The sequence below is a fragment of the Nerophis ophidion genome, linkage group LG16 (assembly GCF_033978795.1).
Source record: "Nerophis ophidion isolate RoL-2023_Sa linkage group LG16, RoL_Noph_v1.0, whole genome shotgun sequence".
In the NCBI taxonomy this organism is placed as follows: Eukaryota; Metazoa; Chordata; class Actinopteri; order Syngnathiformes; family Syngnathidae; genus Nerophis; species Nerophis ophidion.
The window spans coordinates 37,397,014-37,420,833 of NC_084626.1; the positions used below are offsets into that span (position 1 = coordinate 37,397,014).

The window sequence follows — 23,820 nt, forward strand, 5'->3', positions numbered from 1 at the left end:
AAATGTAACACTGCACAATGGCGTGTCTGAAAGAAGTGTTCACATCTATAGAATTCTGTAAATGCTTTTATGTTCACTCACATTATTATTATTATGATTATCCGGATAAAGGGTGTCGTCTTTTTTTGATCAGCACCTTTTTATGCAGGAACTATGGCGCTGTGTTGCAACTAACCAGCATTTAAGCTACTTCAAGGCCTTTCAAACATGCCGTGACACGTCGTCTGAAGCTGCTTGGTTTGTCTTTTAAAATGCGCCCTTTGACTTTTCCCTTTGTCTCTACAGATCCTTTCAAACCTTTTATTATTTTCTCCAACCGCCACGAAATTCGCCGCATTGATCTCAATAAAGGAGAGTTCAGCGTACTGGTACCAGGGCTAAGGAACACCATCGCCTTGGACTTCCATCTCAGCGAGAGTGCCCTCTATTGGACCGACGTGGTAGAGGATAAGATCTATCGGGGGAAGCTATCAGAAAATGGGGGTGAGAATTTGTTTTGGACTGCTTTTACTCTTAAAACATTTCTTAAACGTATCATATGCACGCTTTGCGCCTGCGTTAAATTGTCACATACTATAGCACATTTTTTTCAAAGTTGATAGAGGTTTGCAGATATTTTTATGAAGTCATTAGTAGATCAATTCTCACTCAAATCCATAGAATGATGATATGACATGAAAAAAACGATGCTATAGAAGAGAAGAGAAGAAAAACAATACATACATATATATATATATATATATATATATATATATATATATATATATATATATATATATATATATATATATATAGATATAGATATAGATATATTATATATATATATATAGATGTATAGATGTATAGATGTATACACATATATGTATATGTATGTTTATTATGTATATGTATGTAGATATATATGTGTTTATATATATATATATATATGTGTGTGAATATATATGTATATTTGTAAAAGTGTGCGACTTGTGATGAGGTGGCGACTTGTCCAGGGTGTACCCTGCCTACCGCCCGAATGCAGCTGAGATAGGCTCCAGCACCCCCCGCGACCCCGTATGGGACAAGCGGTACAAAATGAATGGATGGATGGATGCATAAATGTGTATATAAATATGTGTATATTTTTGCGTGTGTGTATATATGTGTATGGATGGATATGTGTATATGAATATAGAGTACATGTGTGTGTGTGTATATATGTATGTATGTATATACTATATATACATACATATGTATGTGTATGTGTATATATATATATGTGTTTATCTGTATATATATGTATATGTATATGATTTGTTTTTCATTATAATACAAGTTTTTTAAATTCACAGTTTGCTAGCACAAACTGAGGTATGACTTAACATAGGCTTATCCTGTGTGCCCACCTTGGCAACGATATCTAATCCCGAATCTATTTTTGTACCTTATAGATCTTATATGTCAGGACAACTATATCCATTGATGCATGTTTCTTTTAAATTGAATTTCTGTGAGTTTCTCCCAAGCGGTGTTTGATTTTTTTGCAATGCAATGTTAGCTTCTCAAGAAAACTTGCTTTATTACATTAACATAATTTGAAAAGCCCCAAGGAAGCAAAGTAGATTGGTACTTTGGGATGCAGTGCAATTCGAAAACCCCGATCCATTAATGTTGAAATGACCTTGCAAATGTTGATTTTTAAGACTGGCAAAATTTAATTTGGCTTTCTCATGCACTGCATCCCACATGCCTATTTAGTGTCGAATATTCATGGTTTAATTGTTTCCTACATGAACTTAGATGCAATTTCTTCTGCTTCCCTTGACCATAGCTGGCATGCCCTCACATTAATCATTCGCACAGTGCCCCGTTTGCCTGTTCCATTACTTCAATTTGCCTTTTTTTTTTTTACCAAAAATTATCTGACTTTGTAGATTATTTCATGTCTTATTTGGAGTCGTCCTTAGTTTTTGTTATGTGCAAGGTGGCCTTTATCATTATTTCTTGCAAGAGGAGTGATTGTAATATATAATAGACATACTGTATTTTTATCACACACAAATGTGATCAAATATTCTGTTGGTTTGACAATTGGATAATTTGGAGTCTATGTATTATATTTATTTTAGAAACAATCGCGTTAAAGCCATTTGGGCCTTGTTGCCCATTACCTTTTCCAATCATGCCAAAGGAAAGGAAGTGGAGCTGGACGCAAATCAGTGCGCTTTCACAAGTCAAACATGCCGTATGTTAGTATAACCATAAGTGTCTCCGTGTTCTAAACGGGAGATGAAATAATATAAAATGTTTGGCAATGAATCGTAAAATGCGATCAGTGATAGATATATAACAGCTAAGGAAATAATTTCTCATCAATGTGTGTGCATCTCCAGCTTTAACAAGTTTTGACGTGGTAATCCAGTATGGACTGGCGACCCCTGAAGGCCTGGCAGTGGACTGGATAGCAGGAAACATTTACTGGGTAGAAAGCAACCTGGACCAGATCGAGGTAGCCAAGCTGGACGGCACTATGAGGACCACACTTTTGGCTGGAGAGGTTGAGCATCCTCGAGCCATTGCTCTGGATCCCCGTGACGGGTAAACAACTGGGCCGCACACGATATCAACTGCTGCTTTGTTGATGTTTCGTTAAACACAGTTTCTCCCTCAGAATCCTTTTCTGGACCGACTGGGATGCCAGCTTGCCAAGGATTGAAGCTGCATCCATGAGTGGCGAAGGCAGGAAGACTATCCACAAGGAAACTGGCAATGGAGGCTGGCCAAATGGACTTACTGTTGACTATCTCGAGAGACGCATCCTTTGGATTGACGCCAGGTCTTTGGGGTTCAAATCGTATGTTATTTGGTTCAATTGAGAAAATACAATTATTGTTTCGTTTTGTGTAGGTCTGATGCCATTTACTCTGCCAAATACGATGGTTCTGGACTGATTGAAGTTCTGAGGGGCCACGAGTATCTGTCCCATCCTTTTGCTGTCACTATGTACGGTGGGGAGGTTTACTGGACAGACTGGAGGACCAACACCTTGGCCAAGGCCAACAAGTGGACTGGGAGCAATGTTACTGTCGTCCAGAGAACCAACACGCAACCTTTTGACCTCCAGGTCTACCATCCGTCAAGACAGCCTGAAGGTGAGACAAAAGTACAAACAGTACATTTTCTTGACATATGAAAAATATGCGTTTTTAATTCAGGGTCTAAAAACATTTTGCTTCCAATGTGCCAATAAGCCGTGCGCGAAACACAGCAGTTTTAAGTGTACATCAGCATCAGCACAATGAGTAAGGAGTTTCTAGGTAGTGGAGATCATAACGTTTTGTAGACTTGTCATCAATGATTGTGTGAGCTTGAAAGAGATCAGTATGAATGTGTATTACATTTGGCAAGCAACTCTTTAGTGGGCCAAACGAAACCACTCGGCTGTCCAGATTTGATCTATAGGCTCCAATTTGGACACCCCCTAGTTTAGAGAACATGATTTTTAAATAATTGACTTTCTTTAGTTGTGTCAGTACTGCCAGGGCTCGTCTTGTATAATAAAATAGCTCATATTCAACATTTATTTATATATCCAAAATACATTTTCTATTTACGAACTCAATTGGTTCTTGAACAAAGTTCGTAAATAGAAAAGTGTGCATATAAAGCATATTCCTCCATAAGAAACAATGTAAACATGGATAAAGGGTTTCAGCCGCGACAAAAGTTTTAGTAAATGTTAGTACACTTGTAACACAATATAACACAATACAAAATACAAACATAACAAGGGGGTGATGGATCAACGTTTTATTTAATAACAAAGCCAAAATAACTACAACTCGCTGACTTTCCTCGTTTGCAGCTGCCCTGCAGGAACGCGCGCACACTGTCACTAGTCCTTTGGTCCACTCACAGTTTGAAATCACAAAACTTCTTAACTTTGAAAGCCAGCTTGCTACAATGATTAGGAATAAAATATTAAATCCACTTTTCCTTGTTTGGTAATCTTCTTGGCGTACAACGCAAGGAAGGGGAGGAAAAAGGGCGGTGTCAAAAACGCTTTAAAGCTTTATGAATATTTCAAACAACACATTTCTTTTCAATTGGACTCATTTTAAGTTAGAAAAATAAAAAAATGGCTAAAAAACATTTAAGAAGCACACAAACCAGCTTATCACAGTAGCTAACGATTGCGAGGCACACAGTGGATGAATGAAACGTTTGTACTCTGAGACAAGGTCCATACAACAAAACACATTTTTATTCGGTCTGTGGTTCTTAAATCAAAAAGTTTGTTCAATGAGGGGTTCTTAAATCGAAGTTCCACTGTATTTTTCACAATTAAGTTAAAGTTAAAGTACCAATGATTGTCACACACATACTCTTTGTGGCGAAATTTGTCTTCTGCATTTGACCCATCCTCTTGTTCACCCCCTGGGAGGTAAGGGGAGCAGTGAGCAGCGGCGGTGCCGCGCCCGGTAATAATTTTTGGTTATTTAACCCACAATTCCAACTCTCGATGCTGAGTGCCAAGTAGGGAGGTATTGGGCCCCATTTTCATAGTCTTCGGTATGACTCGGCCGGGGTTTGAACTCACAACCTACCGATCTCATGGCGGACACTAAAACCACTATTAAAAGTTAAACTTTGTAAAGACAAAATGCCGTTTGGGCCAAATAAAATGGCTGAAACTCATGACTGTCGATCACAGTTGTCATGCGTGCACAAAATGATTTCAACACGGTTGCTAAAACTTTTCCAAAGCCCCTTTTGTTGCATGCGTGTGTATTCGTGGGGCACCGTTTATAGCTGGACAAGGATAGAGACGGGTTATATTGCTTGCAGCTCGTTCGAACGCAGGCGCCCTCTAGGCAGCCTCCTATTTGATGCAAACAGCTGCAAACTGTCTCTCCACTTTGACTAAAGCCACAAGGCTACCATGGTATGATTACCGTAGTTAGTCACGACTATGCTGTTCTTCTGGTAACGTGCCTTGCTTTTTGTGGGCCGGACCCAATTACATATTGGAACACCACCTAATCAATAAGTCCATGTGAGCACCACACATCCCAAGATCCAGCAGCAAATATTTACCCGTGAAAGTTGCTTTTCATTCATTTATTCAAATTGCTTCCTCTGCAGCGCCTAACCCGTGTGCAGCCAAAGATGGCAAGGATCCATGCTCTCATCTTTGCCTCATCAACTACAATCAGACGTTCTCGTGTGGCTGTCCCCACCTGATGAAGCTCGGGCCTGACATGCGTACATGCTATGGTAAGCATGAACATCATATCTACAGCCGCAGACGAACGCTCAGCTCAGTCTTTCCCTAAAGCTCACAAATATTTCCACTTTGCTTGCTTGCATAACTGAGTGTAATCCCTGTCCTTGCCGAGTTGTTTATTTTATGCATGTGCGTGTGAGAGAGAGGGAGTACGGCAATAAACAATACTTTTTTCACGACGCGGTGCCATTATTATGACGGCTTTGGTACCCATTGAAGTGGCGGCCTGTGATAAGTGTGTGCGCAGTAAGATTAGTATTCAAGACAGGGATTGCTATTCTCTTCAGGGGTAATGGAATGGAGAAGCCCTTTTTATTCTGATGCAGTCATCCACCGCAACCCTCCACGCCACCCACCACCTCGCCTGACTGGGCTGATCCAGCTTGACACTGTTATTATTTCTCGCCTTCTTTCTTACACAGTCCTTTTTTTTCTGTCTATCATGTAGGCTGCGTAAGCTCACCGATAATAGGACTGGTGGGCTGGTAATGGATCTCTTCTCGTTGAATTTATTCACATTCTCATGACCTGAGTTAGCCAGCCAGACGTAGTCATTGATGCGAAAGCTGCAAGAACATGAGCTGTTTGTTCAACGGGCTGGAATGATCTAGTCCAGTTTTTAGGCACATATTTTATATGAGAAAAATATCACGACACACCACCAACCGTGCCATGACTTATTCTGTTGTATGAATGCCAACAAATGGATATACAAGTTAACGATGTACCTTATGCCATCGAGTGCAAAAACATTCAGTTGTTTTGACTGTCTCTGGGAGTTGCTTGCATAAGTAGATAGATAAACAAAGATTTATTATTTAAAGTAAACAAATAATAATGTTCGACCTAATTAAATAAAATTGTATAATGTGCCACTGCACAGCGGTTTGGAATAACCGACCAAGTTATTGTTCATGTAAACAAATCATATACATAGTACAGTGGGAACCTATTTTTTTTATTTAATGATCTGGTTTTCGCCGAAAACTTTTACCATTTCGGCCAAACATTGAGCATAAAAAATTAGTTTGTCTGCCTACATATCATTGCGCAGAATTGAGCTTTGAAACAAATAATCCCACACATTTTTTCTTGATTAGAACTTCAAAATAAGAAAAAAAATCAAAATCTATTTTCTTCAGTGATTTTTCATACAATTTGGTCTTTGTCTAACCTTTATTATTAACAAAAACCGAGGTACCACTGTCCATATTTACTGTCCATCCATATTTACTGTATATTTACAAATACAGTGGTACCTCAGGATACAGGTTTAATTTTTTTGAAATATAACACAGCTCGTACCTCCTAGAACTTGTATTGTGAAACGCCGCTGCCCATTGAAATGAATTAAAATCTATTTATTTGGTGCATGGCCCCAAGACAGCACAATTTTAACATACTATAATATGCCTTTTAAAAAGAAAAGCTAACTTTAAGATAATACATAGTATATGAACAATAATACAATAGCATGCTGTACGAACAACAACAGTAGTTTTATGAAGTAATGTAATAATAATGTACAACATTTACCCTGGTGAGTAGACTTCTACGGTATCTCCCTCCAGCTGCTTGACCATCAAACACAGCCTTGTTTACATATTTTCTTGACTCAATATCTGCTGTTTAGATATTATTTTAACGTCCTCTGCTGGTGTTAACAACTCCCTCTGCTTTAGTATAGTGCAGACTAGCAGTGACTGTCTCAAACTACCAAACGCTTAGTCATAATAATTTATTTATTTAATTCAATGAATATGATTCGCTTTTTCGTTTTAGCGCTGTCTTTTACACTCACTTTCTTTGTCCTCATAATTGGAAAAGCAAAGCTTTGTCCATCTCTAGCTATAAGCTAATTCTAGCGAGTAAGACCGGATGTTTTGGTTGAATCTTGGGGTTCACTGTGAAATTTGCTACGCCAAGTAGTGGTGGGAAGGATTTTAATCCGAATTTTTACTCGTAACCAAAACCATAACAATTAGTCGAGAAAAATCACGTGTCCCGAATTACTTTAAAGATAGGGCACTTGTATCACTAAAAAAAGTTGTTTATACAATTATGTGATTGGTTATTGTTTCAGAGTCTCGTGAATTCCTGCTCTACGCTCGCCAAATTGAGATCAGAGGAGTGGACATAGACAACCCCTACTACAACTACATCATCTCCTTCACCGTGCCAGACATCGACAATGTGACTGTGGTGGACTACGACGCTATGGAGCATCGCATCTACTGGTCAGACGTGCGCACTCAGACCATCAAGAGGGCTTTCATCAACGGCACTGGGGTTGAGACTGTGATATCTGCTGGTATGACTCATACGTCACATTAATCCCTGCACGTGCATGTAAATATTGTCAGTGTATTCTCAGGGCATTGAATCTGGAACTGAAAATCCCAGCAACCTGCGGGTTCTTTGTTCGATCCGCCATCCTAGTCACGTTTGTTGTATCCTTGAGCAAAACACTATACCCTTGCTCCTGATGGGTCGTGGTTAGGGCCTTGCATGGCAGCTACACATTCAGACACTGATGGTGTGAATGGATGTATGTGGAAATACAGTTAAAGCGCTTTGAGTACCTTGAAACGCGCTATACAAGTATAACCCATATACCATCGAAGTCTGTGAGCATGAATTGATATATCTTCTCATAGATAATCTGAACAGTCTCCAGTTGAAATTGATTTAATCCCTTAAGAGTGAGTAACTGTACTGTATTTAACCCAGGTGCATGAATGAAAATGATGGGGGATAGACCACAGACCATGTGAAAGGGTAGGGATCTGGAGCTTAGCCTCAACTCCCACTGACCAATTGTAACGGAGTAAGCATTTTCGGTGTAGAGCAGGGGTAGGGAACCTATGGTTTTAGAGCCAGATGTGGTTCTTTTGATGACTGCATCTGCCTCTCAGATAAATCTTAGCTGCCATTGCTTAACATGATAAGTATTTAATAATTCCGCTGGTAATCACCGTGTTAAAAATAACGTTCAAAATATAAAACATTCTCATGCATTTTTAATCCATCCATTTTCTACGGCACCTGTTCAAGAAGTCGCATCAATGGTAAGAAGTATTTTATTTATTATTGGTTAACTTCAGAATAACAATTTTATTAAAAAGAAAAAGAGACTTACTACACTCTAAAAAAGGTTGGTCTTACTTAAAAATGCGCGTATTTAGTTGTATTCAGTGTTAAAAAATATTACATGGCTCTCACGGAAATACATTTGAAAATATTTGGCTTTCATGGCTCTCTCAGCTAAAAAGGTTCCCGACCCCTGGTGTAGAGGATGCTGAAGCAGAGAGTTTCGGCAAAGAGGAGACTTACCCTGTGCACTGAAATGATATCTATTACAGGAGTCCCTTGTTTTTTGCTGGTGACTGGTTCTGGACATCCCTGTGATAGATGCATTTCGGCAAAGAAATAATGATTCATTATAAAGCAAATGTTTTCATAACTGGAGCATAAAAAACATCTTTACTAACTTCTACACACATTTTAACATTATGAGAGCCCTCGAGAAGTGAAATACCACCCTTCAGTCACCTTTGCTCTTGTTTAATCCAATATAGTAATGATGTCTGAGGATGAGCCAATCAGTGGCCACAATACTGAATAACGTGCTCTAGTTTGGTCTATCTAGTGGCCATTAGTACTGTAGTATTAACATTTTAGTTAATTTTGCCATTTTTATACTTGAAAGTTCTTAATTTAGGGTAAAAATGTTGTAGAATATGCTTTAAAATGAAAAAAATCTGCAATGTAAGCCACAATATTTGAAGTGCATTGTGGCAACTGTATTTCATTAAAAGAACATTGACTATATTGCCCTCCCAGGATTCATTATCGTTTCAAAAGCCCCTGAAATGAGCATGATAGGACCCCAGAAATGAGTTGACGTCAAGGACAAATCTGTTTGAGACCCATTTTAGTGACATGCAGCATCTTATGTGTTAAAAGAAGAACGTACTAACATACTATATGTGATACTGTATTATAAACAATTCTGCCTTTGCGAATATGAACTGCGCCTGTACAAAATTGTCCCTTGTATGCTTGTCCATCTTCAGATCTGCCCAACGCTCATGGTCTTGCGGTTGACTGGGTTTCCAGGAATCTCTTCTGGACCAGCTATGACGCCAATAAGAAACAAATTAATGTTGCCAGACTGGATGGCTCGTTCAAAAACGCTGTGATCCAGGGCCTGGATAAACCCCACTGCCTGGTTCTGCATCCCATTTTGGGGTGAGTCACTGTATATGCATGACATAAAGCTGTCACCATAAGTCAAAGTAAAACTCTTTGAAATATCACAAAGGAAATTTGCATATGTTCACCTTTAAACTGTAACACTCTCACTTTTAACCCTCCTGTCCGTTCCCTTCCGTCGTTGTCTTCCATTTTTGAAACACTCCTCTGAATTATTCACGGTCTGTCTGTCTTCTGTTCTGTTTCATTCTGTATCTTGCGTCTCCTTCCTTGTTTAGCAAATGTCTGTTTTCCTCTGTGTCTTGAAACCTAATCCCTCTGCTGAGCTCCCCAAACCAAACCTGCCTGCCCTTCCTTCTAAGTAGAACAGCAGAGACAGACCATCTGTATTCATATACCAAACTAAATTGTCTCATTTGTTTTGAGTTGGAATAAGAAGGTAGAGATTCTCTCCTTTTCTGTGGCCTTCTGTATTTTGTCCAATCCTCCCTGCCCAGCTAAATGGAAGAATGTTTCCAACAAGAGCATTGTCAGCATGGGTTGGGGGGGAATGATAAGCAGATGCTGTGAGATTTTTGTGTCCTCTTTCTGGCACACTAACGCTGCATGCATCCCCAGGGTGTGTGCAGGCCAAGTGTGTGGTGGAAGCGTTAGGCTTTGAAAGGAAATGGACAACTTTTTTAAAGCTACTTTTAAAAAAACTGTAGTTTGCACTCACTCTAAGTGCAGTTGCAAACAAGCTTGATGTGTTTTAGGGACACTTGCAGAGAAAGAATGGCCACTCTAGATTTCAGCTTTAAGCAACTCTGCTATTCCTAAACAAGAATGAAAAGACTGGACACATTTGAAGATCACATCATCCCGTCTACAAGGGAATACAGACTCATGTAGTATGTGTGATCCATCCATTTTCTACCGCTTGTTCCTGGAGCCTATCCCGGTTGCACTAGGGCGGAAGGCGGTGTACACCCTGGACAAGTGGCTACCTCATGACAGGGCCAACACAGATAGACAGACAACATTCACACTCGCATTCACACACTAGGGCCAATTTAGTGTTGCCAATCAACCTATCCCCAGGTGCATGTCTTTGGAGGTGGGAGGAAGCCGGACTATCCGGAGGGAATCCACGCAGTCACGGGTAGAACATGTAAACCCCACAGTGGAAAAAAGTAATATGCAACAATACTGCGCCACAAAGCATTGCTAAACGAGAAGCTACGGAAATCGAAACTTTTCATTAAACTGAGGAATTATACAGCAGCAGCATTAATACACTTAATTATTTATCTCAGCAGCAGAAGCATATATAATAATAAAAAATACACTTTTCACCTATTTATTAATAGATTATTATGAGCTTTTAACTTTCATGCAATTTTAATGTCCGTTCATTTACCCTTCTATTTATCATTTATTAACTTATTTTTCCTTTTTTTTCTATGTATTGTTTTCTATTTTGTTACTTAAATGTTCTTCTCATTTCTTCACTTATAATAAATAATCGAATAAATACTGGTTAAAACTGAAATTGAACAATGTTTTGAACAAACTTTTTTGTCAATGAAAAAATGTATTGGTAGTTTGTTCACAGGAAGTGAACAAATGAATAGGATTCAATTAGATCTGATCTTTGTTCTCTTTATCAGACATTTCTGCAGTTGTGATGTTCCTTAATACAACCTACTAAGCATGTCCGAAACAAATGAACCATAAACAAAATAATATTTATTTTCCCTCCAACAAAGTGTTGTACTATATGCGTTATTTGCTCTGCTGCGTATTCCTTTATCTGGATTAAGTGAAATAGAAGCGAATGTAGTTTTGCTGACTCTCTCTGCTTGCCCACTGCAGGAAGCTCTACTGGACAGATGGGGACAACATCAGCATAGCCAACACTGACGGCAGCAACCAAAGTGTCCTTTTTACCGACCAAAATGTCCCAGTTGGTGGGTATCCCAATGGTCTGGGTGTTCCTCAGGGCTCTGTTCCGGAGCCATGTGGAAATGGGATTACATACACTCGCAATGCAAAGTTTAGTCACATGCAAGGCCTTAGGTCAAGCTGATTACAAAAATATATACTAATAAAATATACGGTACTGCAAAGGAAGGAAGTCTTAAAAACTGATGAAAAACGCAGTGCGAAAACAAATAAATTCCAACTAAATTAATAGTAAAAAAATTTATACATATGTTTCTTAAATAAACTGTCAAAAATATTAAAGTGCAAATAAAGATATAGCTACACCACTTTAATCATAATATTTGTGCTTAAGAAACTTCTTTAAGCGCCAGACTTCTTTGTTTGACATTGTAAATCCTGCAACAAGTGGTGGAAAAGCGTACTACAACTGAGTACCGCTTCGGCCTGTACGGACCACAGCTGAGAAAGGGATATTTTTGTTGGCCCTCACGTAGGTGCATGTAGGCCAAAAGTGGGCGCCCGCTTTATGTTTAATAAACACTGCTGTATATGATGGTGGATATATTTACAACAATGTCAGTTGAGTGTTGGGCTCCTGAAGACTAAATGCAGATTGTCTTTGTAATGTAGCTGTAAGTTGTAAAGTTGTAAATGCCACATTAATTTGATAATTTCATGAATTTGTGCTTTTAAATTACCGTATTTCCTTGAATTGCCGCCGGGGCGCTAATTAATTTAAAACCTTTACTCACTCCTGTGCTTACCAAAGGCATGCGGTAAAAGTAAGCATGCGCTAATTATTTTAAAACCTCTTCTCACCAAAGGCATGCAGTAAAAATTTGAGTGTGATGTAAGCTTGGACCTTAATACCTACTGTAACCCTCTTAATCTTCTTCCCTTTATGCAATTTCAAATTACCGGTATTGAAATCAGCCTCCTCCATTTTGAAAATGATGACAGGGGAAGTGTCACTCGTGACGTCAGGAGTTTGACCAGGCGGTAATACTAAGCATGCGCTAATTATTTTGGGAAGTCAGTTTGACCCGGCAGTAATTCAAGGCAGGCGCATACTATATGCCCTGCAGCAATTCAAGGAAATACGGTAATCTATTTTGTGTTTTTTGTAATACTTTTTAAAGTTTCCATACTATAATATTGTGTTTTAGAACCTCTTGAGTGTTTGTTTTCCAGGGCTCTCCATTGACTTTGACACAGAGCAGCTTTACTGGATCAGCTCAGGTAATAGCACCATCAGTCGCTGTAAGCTGGATGGATCTGGACTTGAAGTCCTTGAAGGCGTTAAGGGCAAGTTGACTAAGGCTACGGCTCTGGCTATCATGGGTAAGTCCCCTGATTTAATCCCCTGGAATTGTGTTCATATATCCCACAGTTGTGTATTATTTTAATGGTAAACAACAATGCAAGGTGTTGCTCCAGTATCTCATAACAATGTCTACTTTATTCTTCAGGGGATAAACTGTGGTGGGCCGACCAGGGAACTGACCAAATTGGAACGTGTGACAAGAAGGACGGTGGAAACTGGAAAGTCTTGAGGAATAGCACATCCCCAATGATGCACATGAAAATCTACAATGAAACTGTGCAGAAAGGTGCCTATTTTGACAGTACTTGTTTTCAAATCATTAGATATTCGGATAAAAAAAAAAAACGTATTTATTCATTTATACAGTTGTATCTCAATTTACACACCTAATTGTTTTCTGTGAAGAAGATCTTAATTCAAAACACTTGGATCTCAAATCAAGGTCCATCCATCCATCCATCCATCTTCTTCCGCTTATCCGAGGTCGGGTCGCGGGGGCAGCAGCCTAAGCAGGGAAGCCCAGACTTCCCTCTCCCCAGCCACTTTGTCTAGCTCTTCCCGGGGAATCCCGAGGCGTTCCCAGGCCAGCCGGGAGACATAGTCTTCCCAATGTGTCCTGGGTCTTCCCCGTGGCCTCCTACCGGTTGGACGTGCCCTAAACACCTCCCTAGAGAGGCGTTCGGGTGGCATCCTGACCAGATACCCGAGCCACCTCATCTGGTTCCTCTCGATGTGGAGGAGCAGCAGCTTTACTTTGAGCTCCTCTCGGATGGCAGAGCTTCTCACCCTATCTCTAAGGGAGAGCCCCGCCACCCGGCGGAGGAAACTCATTTCGGCCGCTTGTACCCGTGATCTTATCCTTTCGGTCATGACCATAGGTGAGGATGGGAATGTAGATTGACCAGTAAATTGAGAGCTTTGCCTTCCGGCTCAGCTCCTTCTTCACCACAACGGATCGGTGCAACGTCAGCATCACAAACCAAGGTCTCCTATTGAAATTAATTGAAATCAATTTGGTGCTTTAAAAGCTGATTCTGAACCACCTCATCTGGTTCCTCTCGATGTGGAGGAGCAGCGGCTTTACTTTGAGCTCCTCTCGGATGGCAGAGCTTCTCACCCTATCTCTAAGGGAGAGCCCCGCCACCCGGCGGAGGAAACTCATTTCGGCCGCTTGTACCCGTGATCTTATCCTTTCGGTCATGACCCAAAGCTCATGACCATAGGTGAGGATGGGAATGTAGATTGACCAGTAAATTGAGATCTTTGCCTTCCGGCTCAGCTCCTTCACTACAACGGATCGGTACAACGTCAGCATCACAAACCAAGGTCTCCTATTGAAATTCATTTCAATCAATTTGGTGCTTTAAATGCTGATTCTGAAATTAAGGAATCTTATTCAGACATGTTCCGGCAGCTATGTGCGAATATGGGGGTCCTGTGTGAAATGCTAGCTGATACGGGGGACAGGGAGGCAGGGGCTTGGCTCGTGGGATTTTGTGTGTGTCTCCAACACTCTCCAGAGATCATGTTACTGTTGTATTTTTGCTTGCTACAAAAAATATATAGTGATCGTTCTACAAAGCAAAATTGGGTACTGATGGGCGGCAGAACTTAAGATGTTTCACGATGTTTACTCCAGTGTTTACTTTATCACTTGATGGATTTGCGAGATCTCGTAAAAGTCTGCGCTATTTTGCTGCACGATGGAGCCGCACAATGGGGATTGTTAGACGGCAGATGGCGGTGTTGTTCAGTGGTGATTATGCACCGCAGCCGTGACACGTTTTGTGGAAATCAGGGGTCATTCTGCTTTAATATGGTGCAGGCTAGCAGTGCTATGCTTCCATTGCTCAATGTTTTGACATGTTTTTTTTTATAATTCAATGAATATCGTCTGCATATTTTTCTCAACACTGTCCTTCACACCCACTTTCTCCTTTCCCGTGGTTAGAAAACAAAGTTATGTTAATTTCTAGCTGTAAGCTAATGCTAATGAGTAAGACCGGATGTTTTGGGCATTTGCTACATCACCTATTGGTGGCGATGCTTGTAACTCAATGTTTGCCTGCAACTTCAAGCATAACAATTACCCAAGAGACAGCCCTTATCTTAAAACACTCTTAAATTAGGACACTCTTAAGCTGAGGTACCACTGTACCTCCTTGGGGAAATGTTTCAGACTGCACATTTGTTGATATTATTTTTCTATTAGATCAGTGGTTTTTCAACCTTTTTTTAGTGATGTACGCCCTGTGAACATTTTTTTAATTCAAGTACCCCCTAATTTTTGGTTGAAAAAAAGAGATAAAGAAGTAAACTACAGCACTATGTCATCAGTTTCGAATTTATTAAATTGTATAAAAGTGCAAAATATTGCTCATTTGTAGTGGTCTTTCTTGAACTATTTGGAAAAAATATATAAAAATAACTAAAAACTTGTTGAAGAATAAACAAGTGATTCAATTACAAATAAAGTGTCACACCGAGATATGGATTATTTTTGCTTCTTCGATGCAAGGAGAATACGGGACGAGCCAGACTTGACTGTGAGTACATGGTTTATTTGGAATACTAAATACAAAAATAAACAAATTAAGGGTGCTCACAAAGAGGTACAAAACTTGGCTACAAAAATACAAACAGGAAAACAAAACAACTGCTCGATGGCATGAAAGACAATGAACTAAACTTAAACTTGCACTGTGGCAGAACTATGAATAACGAACAAAAAAAACACTTACCGTGACCGGTACAAGGGGCATGGATAGCAAGGTAATCGAGGGTGCATGAAGGCATGAGGCAGAATGCAAAAATCACAGACTGATGGACAGAAAGAAAATGACTTAAGTAGTGGCTGTGATAATTAGGAACAGGTGCGGGACTGAGGGCAGGGGCGTGACTCGGAGGGCAAGGTGAAAATCAATGATATGTCACGGTAACAAAAACAAACCAGGAAGTGAAAAAACGGAACAAGAGTCCAGAAAACAAAACAAAACATGATCAAACATAAAACCAGATTTACAGGCCTGACATAAAGATTTCTACACATAGAAGTAATCATCAACTTAAAGTGCCCTCTTTGGGGATTGTAATAGAAATCCATCTGGATTCATCAACTTCATTCTAAACATTTCTTCACAAAAAAAGAAATGTTAAACATGAATTTTTATGGAACATGTCCACAAAAATCTAGCTGTCAACACTGAATATTGCATTGTTGCAGTTCTTTTCACAGTTTATCAACTTACGTTCATATTTTACTGAAATATTATTCAATAAGTATATTTATAAAGGATTTTTGAATTGTTGCTAGTTTTAGAATATTTTTTAAAAATCTCACGTACCCCTTGGCATACCTTCAAGTACCCCCAGAGGTACGCGTACCCCCATTTGAGAACCACTGTATTAGATTATTTTACTAGTAAGAAAAATATACCATTACTGTTAACTCATCTTTCGATTACCACACCTGTCAAAAACAGAAACTAAATAACCATGATTCTTTTACCAGCACGTATCCTGTTTATCTCAGCAAGTGGACATCTGTTTATATCTTTACTTTTTGTGTTTTTATGTGTTTGCTTTTGTGCTTTTTCTGTTTCCAGGCACCAATCTCTGTAGTAATAAGAATGGTGACTGTTCCCAGCTGTGTCTCCCCACCTCCCCGACCACCAGAGCTTGCATGTGCACTGCCGGATACAGCCTGCGCGGAGGCCAACAGTCTTGCGAGGGTGCGGCGGCACGTTACATTTTTATACTCTCTGGTCTTTTAAAGTGTAAAGCACTTGTTAAAGAGTGTGTGTTTGCTGTAGGTGTTGGCTCTTTCCTGCTCTATTCTGTACATGAGGGGATACGTGGTATTCCTTTGGACCCATTGGACAAGTCTGACGTCCTGGTACCAGTGTCAGGCACTTCTCTGGCTGTGGGAATAGATTTCCATGCTGGTAAACCAAGCAGTTTTAAATAATAAAAATCTACATACCTGCGTATTTTTATCAAGAGAGAAAGAACCCATTCATCTTTTTATTAATGTCCCCCCAGACAATGACACTATCTACTGGGTGGACATGGGCCTGAGCACAATCAGCAGGGCCAAGCGAGACCAGACGTGGAGAGAGGACGTGGTCACTAATGGCATCGGCAGGGTTGAAGGAATCGCTGTTGACTGGATAGCAGGTGAGATGAGACGCAACCCTGTAAGGCAGTAAGTAGTCTTCGACCCCTTTAAGCCCTCAAACTGGCTTGCTTTTTTTTAACTCGATGGTTTATGAAGTAATGTATTAATAAGGTACAGCATTTACCTTGGAGAATGGACTTCTACTCTATCTCCTTCTAGCAGATTTTCTGTAAAACTCATTTAGTCCTTAAGAATAAGATAGCTGTTTAGAGTTAATTTTAGGCCATTTAAAGTACTTCTTATGGGTTGAACAAGTACCAAGGACGTAGAAATTAGTTAACATTGGGAGGGGGGAACATATCAGAATCCTGACAGATAACCATAACCCCATAACATAACCCAAAACCTGAAAGAACTGTGGACATAACTTAGAGCAGGGGCCACCAACCTTTTTGAAACCAAGAGCTACTTCTTTGGTACTGATTAATGCGAAGGGCTACCAGTTTGATACACACTTAAATAAATGGACAGAAATAGCCAATTTGCTCAATTTACCTTTAATAAATAAATCTATATATATAAAAAAAAATGGGTATTTCTGTTTGTCATTCCGTCGTACATTTTTTTCCTTTTACGGAAAGTTTTTTGTAGAGAATAAATGATGAAAAAAACACTTAATTGAACGGTTTAAAAGAGGAGAAAACACGAAAAAAAAAGAAAATTACATTTTGAAACATAGTTTATCTTCAATTTCGACTCTAGTAGGGACAGTAGGGAAAACCATTTCATCTAATAGAGAGCCAAATACTAGAGTCCGTGAACATTGCTCCAATGTTGTAATTTTATGTTGATTTAATGTGCATACAAAAGTAAACATTGACAGGTGCAAAGGCAGCAATATATGATAAAACAAGACAGTAGCTAAAGAAGGACTTCCCTATACATCCCCGAAAAAACCCGCCAGGTGAACAGATAGTTTTACGACTTCCGGTGTTGACGTAAGACAACCCACGTCCCATATGTGACCATAGGATGAACAAATACACTATGATACTAAGACTATAATGGCCATTAACAGTTAGCTTCTACAGCTGTGTTTCCCAAAGTGCGGCACAAGGGCCATCTGTGGTCCGTGACTCGTTTGTCATCGGCCTTAAGCACATTACAAAAAAAACAAAAAAGAGATCTCTTTTGCACCCTTGGTTCAGAGGTCTCAAGAAGGTAAGAGATACAATAATGTGTGTGTGTGTGTGTGTGTGTGTGTGTGTGTGTGTGTGTGTGTGTGCGCGTGCACATGCGCGTGTGGGTGTGGGTCTGATGATGGGAGGGGGTGGGTCATCCCACTGATAAAAAAAATAAATTAAGAAAAACTCAGCTTTTATTGGTGCCATGCCATGCTGAGAAGAGATGACAAACATTTTGTGTTGATGTAACTTGGGAACATTGACAATTGTATCAATCAAATAAAGGACAATCTCAGGATTAAGAGGATTTCACCAAAATACATGCTTTCTAAATATGAGTGTACTAATAGCAAGACATTACAAAAAAGCCATATTTACGGTCTGTCTTCGATATTTGGGGAGAGATGTCCCTCTGGGTGATAAAATCGTGTTTTTATCACCTTCGTCTTTTAGTAAAGGTTAAACTGTTTTTATCTTTTAACCTTTTTGAACAAGTCGTGCATGCTTTTATTTCGAGTCGCCTGGACTACTGCAATGCACTTTATGCTGGCATTAGCCAAAAAGCTCTCTCCCGGTTGCAGTTAGTCCAGAACGCGGCAACACGACTTTTAACAGGGGCCAGGAAACGCCAGCATATAACCCCAATTCTTCAGAGTTTGCACTGGCTCCCTGTTCATTTTAGAATTGATTTTAAAACATTGCTGTTTGTTTTTAAATCTTTACATGGACTGGCACCTCAATATATCTCGGACCTCATCCAAATTTACATTCCTGCGCGCGCTCTGAGGTCCGAGAGCCAGCTCCAGCTCATGGTGCCCAAGACCAGACTTAAGACCAGGGGAGACAGGGCCTTCTCTGTGGTCGGCTCTAAGCTCTGGAACACTCTGCCGCTCCATGTTCAAACTGCTTCCACAGTGGAGTGTTTTAAGTCTCGTCTTAAGACCCACTTTTATTCTTTGGCTTTTAACACTACGTGAGTTGTGTGGTCCTCTGTCCTCTGTTATCCTCTGTGTTTTTTATACACTTTGATTTTTATTTTACTGTTTTAATTGATTTTACCCTTTAAAATAGTTTTTAATCATATTTGTTTTTATATTGTTTTTATTGGTTTTATTTTTATTAATTTTTTGTTTTATTCAGTCATTGGTGGAGCATAATATTGTTTTTAACATGGCTGTGCAGCACTTTGGAAACATTATTGTTGTTTAAATGAGCTATATAAATAAAGTGGATTGGATTGGTTTCTACTCCTATACAACTAGTATAATCCACATGCTCTAGGACAAGGGTCGGCAACCTTTACCACTCAAATAGCTATTTTGACCCGTTTCACAAAATAAAGAAGACATTGGGATCTGCAACCGTTTTTTCGCGATTATCTACTGATGGTCACCCAGATAACAATAATAAGGGCATACTATGAAGCCATTGCCTTTGATGCCTTCTTCAACATGTACAAACAGCTTGCCAGCCCAGCAACATGTTGTATGTGGCTTCCGCAGATACACGTACACGACTGCAAGGCATATAGTCAACAGCCACACAGGTTACACTGAGGGTTGTGATATAAACAACTTTAACACTCTTACTAATATGCGCCACACTGTGAACCCACACCAAACAAGAATGACAAACACATTTCTTATACACCCCGCTAGCACCAAACCCCGCTCCGCCCTCCTCCGTGCGTCGGTTGAGGTGGGCGATGTTGGGGGTGCGGGGGTGTATAATATAGCCTGGAAGAGTCATGTATGCATGGGATTCTGGGTAATTGTTATGTTGCGTTTATGTTGTGTTACTGTGAGGATGTTCTCCCGAAATGTGTTCGTCATTCTTGTTTGGTGTGGGTTCACAGTGTGGCGCATATTAGTAAGAGTGTTAAAGTTGTTTGTGAAGTGAAGTGAATTATATTTATATAGCGCTTTTCTCAAGTGACTCAAAGCGCTTTACAAAGTGAAACCCTATCTAAGTTACATTTAAACCAGTGTGGGTGGCGCTGGGAGCAGGTGGGTAAAGTGTCTTGCCCAAGGACACAACGGCAGTGACTAGGATGGTGGAGGCGGGAATCAAACTGGCAACCCTCAAGTTGCTGGCACGGCCACTCTACCAACCGAGCTATTATATCACAACCTTCAGTGTAACCTGTGTGGCTGTTGACTATATGCCTTGCAATCTTGTGCGTGTGACGATAGAAGCAGCGAAATGCATGCGTCCGGCCGGCACGCAGATAGCATGGTGTAAAGGCGGGCGATGACATGTTGTAGAGGACGTTAAAAGTAAAGCCATCACAGCACGCCCTCAATATTGTAGTCCGAGTGAAAGTCGGAGAATGTTAACCCCGGGTGATGTCCGGGAGAGGCACCAAAATCCGTAAACCCCCCGAAACAATCGGGGGGGTCGACGATTATGCAGCTGAGCCACATCAGAGTGGTCAAAGAGCCGAATGCGGCTCCGGAGCCGTGGGTTGCCGACCCCTGTTCTAGGAGTTGTAGAACATTACTATTCCTTTTGATGTCACCACAGGAAACATCTACTGGACAGACCAAGGCTTCGATGTGATTGAGGTGGCCCGCCTGAACGGCTCTTTCCGCTATGTGGTTATCTCCCAGGGCTTGGACAAGCCTCGCGGAATCACTGTCCACCCTGAGAAAGGGTGAGAAGGAAACAATCATCACAATGGGTGGTTATTTCTCTTTTGATTGATTACTCGAGGAGTCATATTTGTGCCCGTGTGTGTGTGTGTGTGTGTGTGTGTGTGTGTGTGCAGCTACTTGTTCTGGACAGAGTGGGGTCAGTACCCTCGTATTGAACGCTCCCGACTGGACGGCTCGCAAAGGGCTGTTCTGGTGAATTCCAGTATTAGCTGGCCGAATGGTATCTCCATTGACTACGAAGTACAGTAAAACAAACCACACAAAACAAGCTATGGTAAGAATGATAGATTTGGTTTAAAAACACCTTTCCTCTGCACAGGATGGTATGCTGTACTGGTGCGACGCCAGTACTGACAAAATCGAGCGCATCAATCTGGAGACGGGAGAGAACAGGGAAGTGGTACTGTCCAACCACAACATGGACATGTTCTCTGTGTCTGTGTTTGAGGACTACATCTACTGGAGTGACCGGTTAGTCGCAGTCCTTACTTGATTGTTACCAGAGAGACACTTTTCTTTTTTATTGCCCTTTGTCTGTTTTCATGCAGAACTCATGCCAAGGGCTCCATAAAGCGAGGCAGTAAAGACAACGCCAAAGACTCGGTGTCTCTGAGGACCGAGATCGGCGTGCAACTCAAGGATATTAAGGTCTTCAACAGGGCCAGGCAGCAAGGTGAATCTCTTATAACATATGAACACACTGGAGACAATTATAAAAAAAAGTAGAACGATGTAGACAACAGTAACAGTTTGAAAAGTGTGAAATATTACTGAATTTTTAATAGTGCTGTCAAACAATTATCTTTTTAATCAGATTAACACATTTTTAAGTTGAGATTAATTGCGATTAATCAGAAGTTATTGGTTGCTCGCATATTTTAAATTAACGTAATAAAATACCCTAATATTTGGACACAACATTTTTTATTGGCAGAAAATCTATCCGAGACCATTTCTCAAAATGTGTCACTTGAATGCACATCATTTATTTGCTCAAAACGATTTAGCAGTTTTTTCAAAAGTCCAGCCAGGGTGTATTCTGGAGTGAAATTTGCCAGCGAGCACACCAGTCGGATTCTCTTTACTCATCTTTGCACTGACGTATGCATTGACCTGATCACTAACCTTAAAACAAACCTGCGCCGCCTTTCATGCACGATTAAGGTTAAGGAGCAGTCGAAATAAATTGCATGAGTAATATTCATAAATAATGAGATTATTTTCTGATTAATCACATTAGTTAACTCGTTATTTTTGACAGTCCTAGTTATAATATACACACACACTTAACACAATAATGATAACATTACAAGTGCAATGATGTAGACAGGTACAACAGTAACAGTTTAAACAATGTTAGTATTAGTATTATTATTTCAAATATTATTTTATTTTTAGTAAATCAAAGTTCTTTATTGGTTTAAGTGCAGCATTAATAGTTGCCCAAGTCTACTGAACAATGGTGGCGCACTGCTTTTGCCTCATCCACTTGACCTTGTGTATTTACGTATTTTACTGGGAAGGCCAAGTGTTCCCAAACAAGAGACTTTCACAACAGACAATTTGAAATATATCAAATGACTGCAGAATCGAGTGGCTGTGCTTGAGAACCAAAACAAAACCCTGATTGAAGAGCACAAAACCTTTAATGATTTTATTGTGTCAAAACTGTTCAAGCGCACAGACAAGCTGGGCTTTCAGCTCTTTGAATACAATCAGGTTTGTTAGAACACTTCATGTTGAGATCCTCCATCTTTTTTGCTTAACTTACAAACCCCATTTCCATATGAGTTGGGAAATTGTGTTAGATGTAAATTTAAACAGAATACAATGATTTGCAAATCATTTTCAACCCATATTCAATTGAATGCACTACAAAGACAAGTTATTTGATGGTCAAACTCAAAAACTTTATTTTTTTTTGCAAATAATGATTAACTTAGAATTTCATGGCTGCAACACGTGCCAAAGTAGTTGGGAAAGGGCATGTTCACCACTGTGTTACATCACCTTTTCTTTTAACAACACTCAATAAATGCTTGGGAAATGAGGAAACTAATTGTTGAAGCTTTGAAAGTGGAATTCTTTCCCATTCTTGTTTTATGTAGAGCTTCAGTCGTTCAACTGTCCGGGGTCTCCGCTGTCGTATTTTACGCTTCATAATGCGCCACACATTTTCGATGGGAAACAGAACTGGACTGCAGGCGGGCCAGGAAAGTACCTGCACTCCTTTTTTTACGAAGCCACGCTGTTGTAACACCTGCTGAATGTGGCTTGGTATTGTCTTGCTGAAATAAGCAGGGGCGTCCATGAAAAAGACGGCGCTTAGATGGCAGCAAATGTTGTTCCAAAACCTGTATTTACCTTTCAGCATTAATGGTGCCTTCAAAGAAGTTACCCATGCCTTGGGCACTAATGCACTCCCATACCATCACAGATGCTGGCTTTTGAACTTTGCGTCTGTAACAGTCTGGATGACACGATGTCGAATAATTCCAAAAACAATTTGAAATGTGGACTCGTCAGACCACAGAACACTTTTCCACTTTGCATCAGTCCATCTTAGATAATCTCGGGCCCAGAGAAGCCGGCAGCGTTTCTGGATGTTGTTGATAAATGGCTTTCGCTTTGCAGAGTAGAGCTTTAACTTGCACTTACAGATGTAGCGACAAACTGTATTCAGTGACAGTGGTTTTCTGAAGTGTTCCTGAGCCCATGTGGTGATATCCTTTAGAGATTGATGTCGGTTTTTGATACAGTGCCGTCTGAGGGATCAAAGGTCACGGTCATTCAATGTTGGTTTCCGGCCATGCCGGTTCAAGGAGTGATTTCTCCAGATTCTCTGAACCTTTTGATGATATGGACCGTGGATGTTGAAATCCGGGCTTCACGGTGGCAGAGGGGTTAGTGCGTCTGCCTCACAATACGAAGTTCCTGCAGTCCTGGGTTCAAATCCAGGCTCGGGATCTTTCTGTGTGGAGTTTGCATGTTCTCCCCGTGAATGCGTGGGTTCCCTCCGGGTACTCCGGCTTCCTCCCACTTCCAAAAACATGCACCTGGGGATAGGTTGATTGGCAACACTAAATTGGCCCTAGTGTGTGAATGTGAGTGTGAATGTTGTCTGTCTATCTGTG

The 23,820-nt window shown here is 40.3% G+C and overlaps 1 protein-coding gene across 2 annotated transcripts in view; it reads left to right on the forward strand.

The window, feature by feature from the left end:
• Positions 1-23,820, forward strand: part of LOC133535359 (low-density lipoprotein receptor-related protein 1-like) — a 296,691-nt gene that overhangs the window by 202,118 nt on the left and 70,753 nt on the right. For both annotated transcript variants that reach the window (XM_061875132.1, XM_061875133.1), the window contains 17 exons: positions 286-483; positions 2,373-2,577; positions 2,651-2,815; positions 2,887-3,131; positions 5,125-5,256; positions 7,350-7,577; positions 9,343-9,517; positions 11,336-11,430; positions 12,599-12,748; positions 12,877-13,017; positions 16,337-16,462; positions 16,544-16,675; positions 16,773-16,907; positions 20,556-20,685; positions 20,800-20,926; positions 21,006-21,157; positions 21,235-21,359. In XM_061875132.1, coding sequence (XP_061731116.1) covers positions 286-483; positions 2,373-2,577; positions 2,651-2,815; positions 2,887-3,131; positions 5,125-5,256; positions 7,350-7,577; positions 9,343-9,517; positions 11,336-11,430; positions 12,599-12,748; positions 12,877-13,017; positions 16,337-16,462; positions 16,544-16,675; positions 16,773-16,907; positions 20,556-20,685; positions 20,800-20,926; positions 21,006-21,157; positions 21,235-21,359 — 2,661 coding nt within the window. The remainder of the gene's footprint in view (positions 1-285; positions 484-2,372; positions 2,578-2,650; positions 2,816-2,886; positions 3,132-5,124; positions 5,257-7,349; positions 7,578-9,342; positions 9,518-11,335; positions 11,431-12,598; positions 12,749-12,876; positions 13,018-16,336; positions 16,463-16,543; positions 16,676-16,772; positions 16,908-20,555; positions 20,686-20,799; positions 20,927-21,005; positions 21,158-21,234; positions 21,360-23,820) is intronic.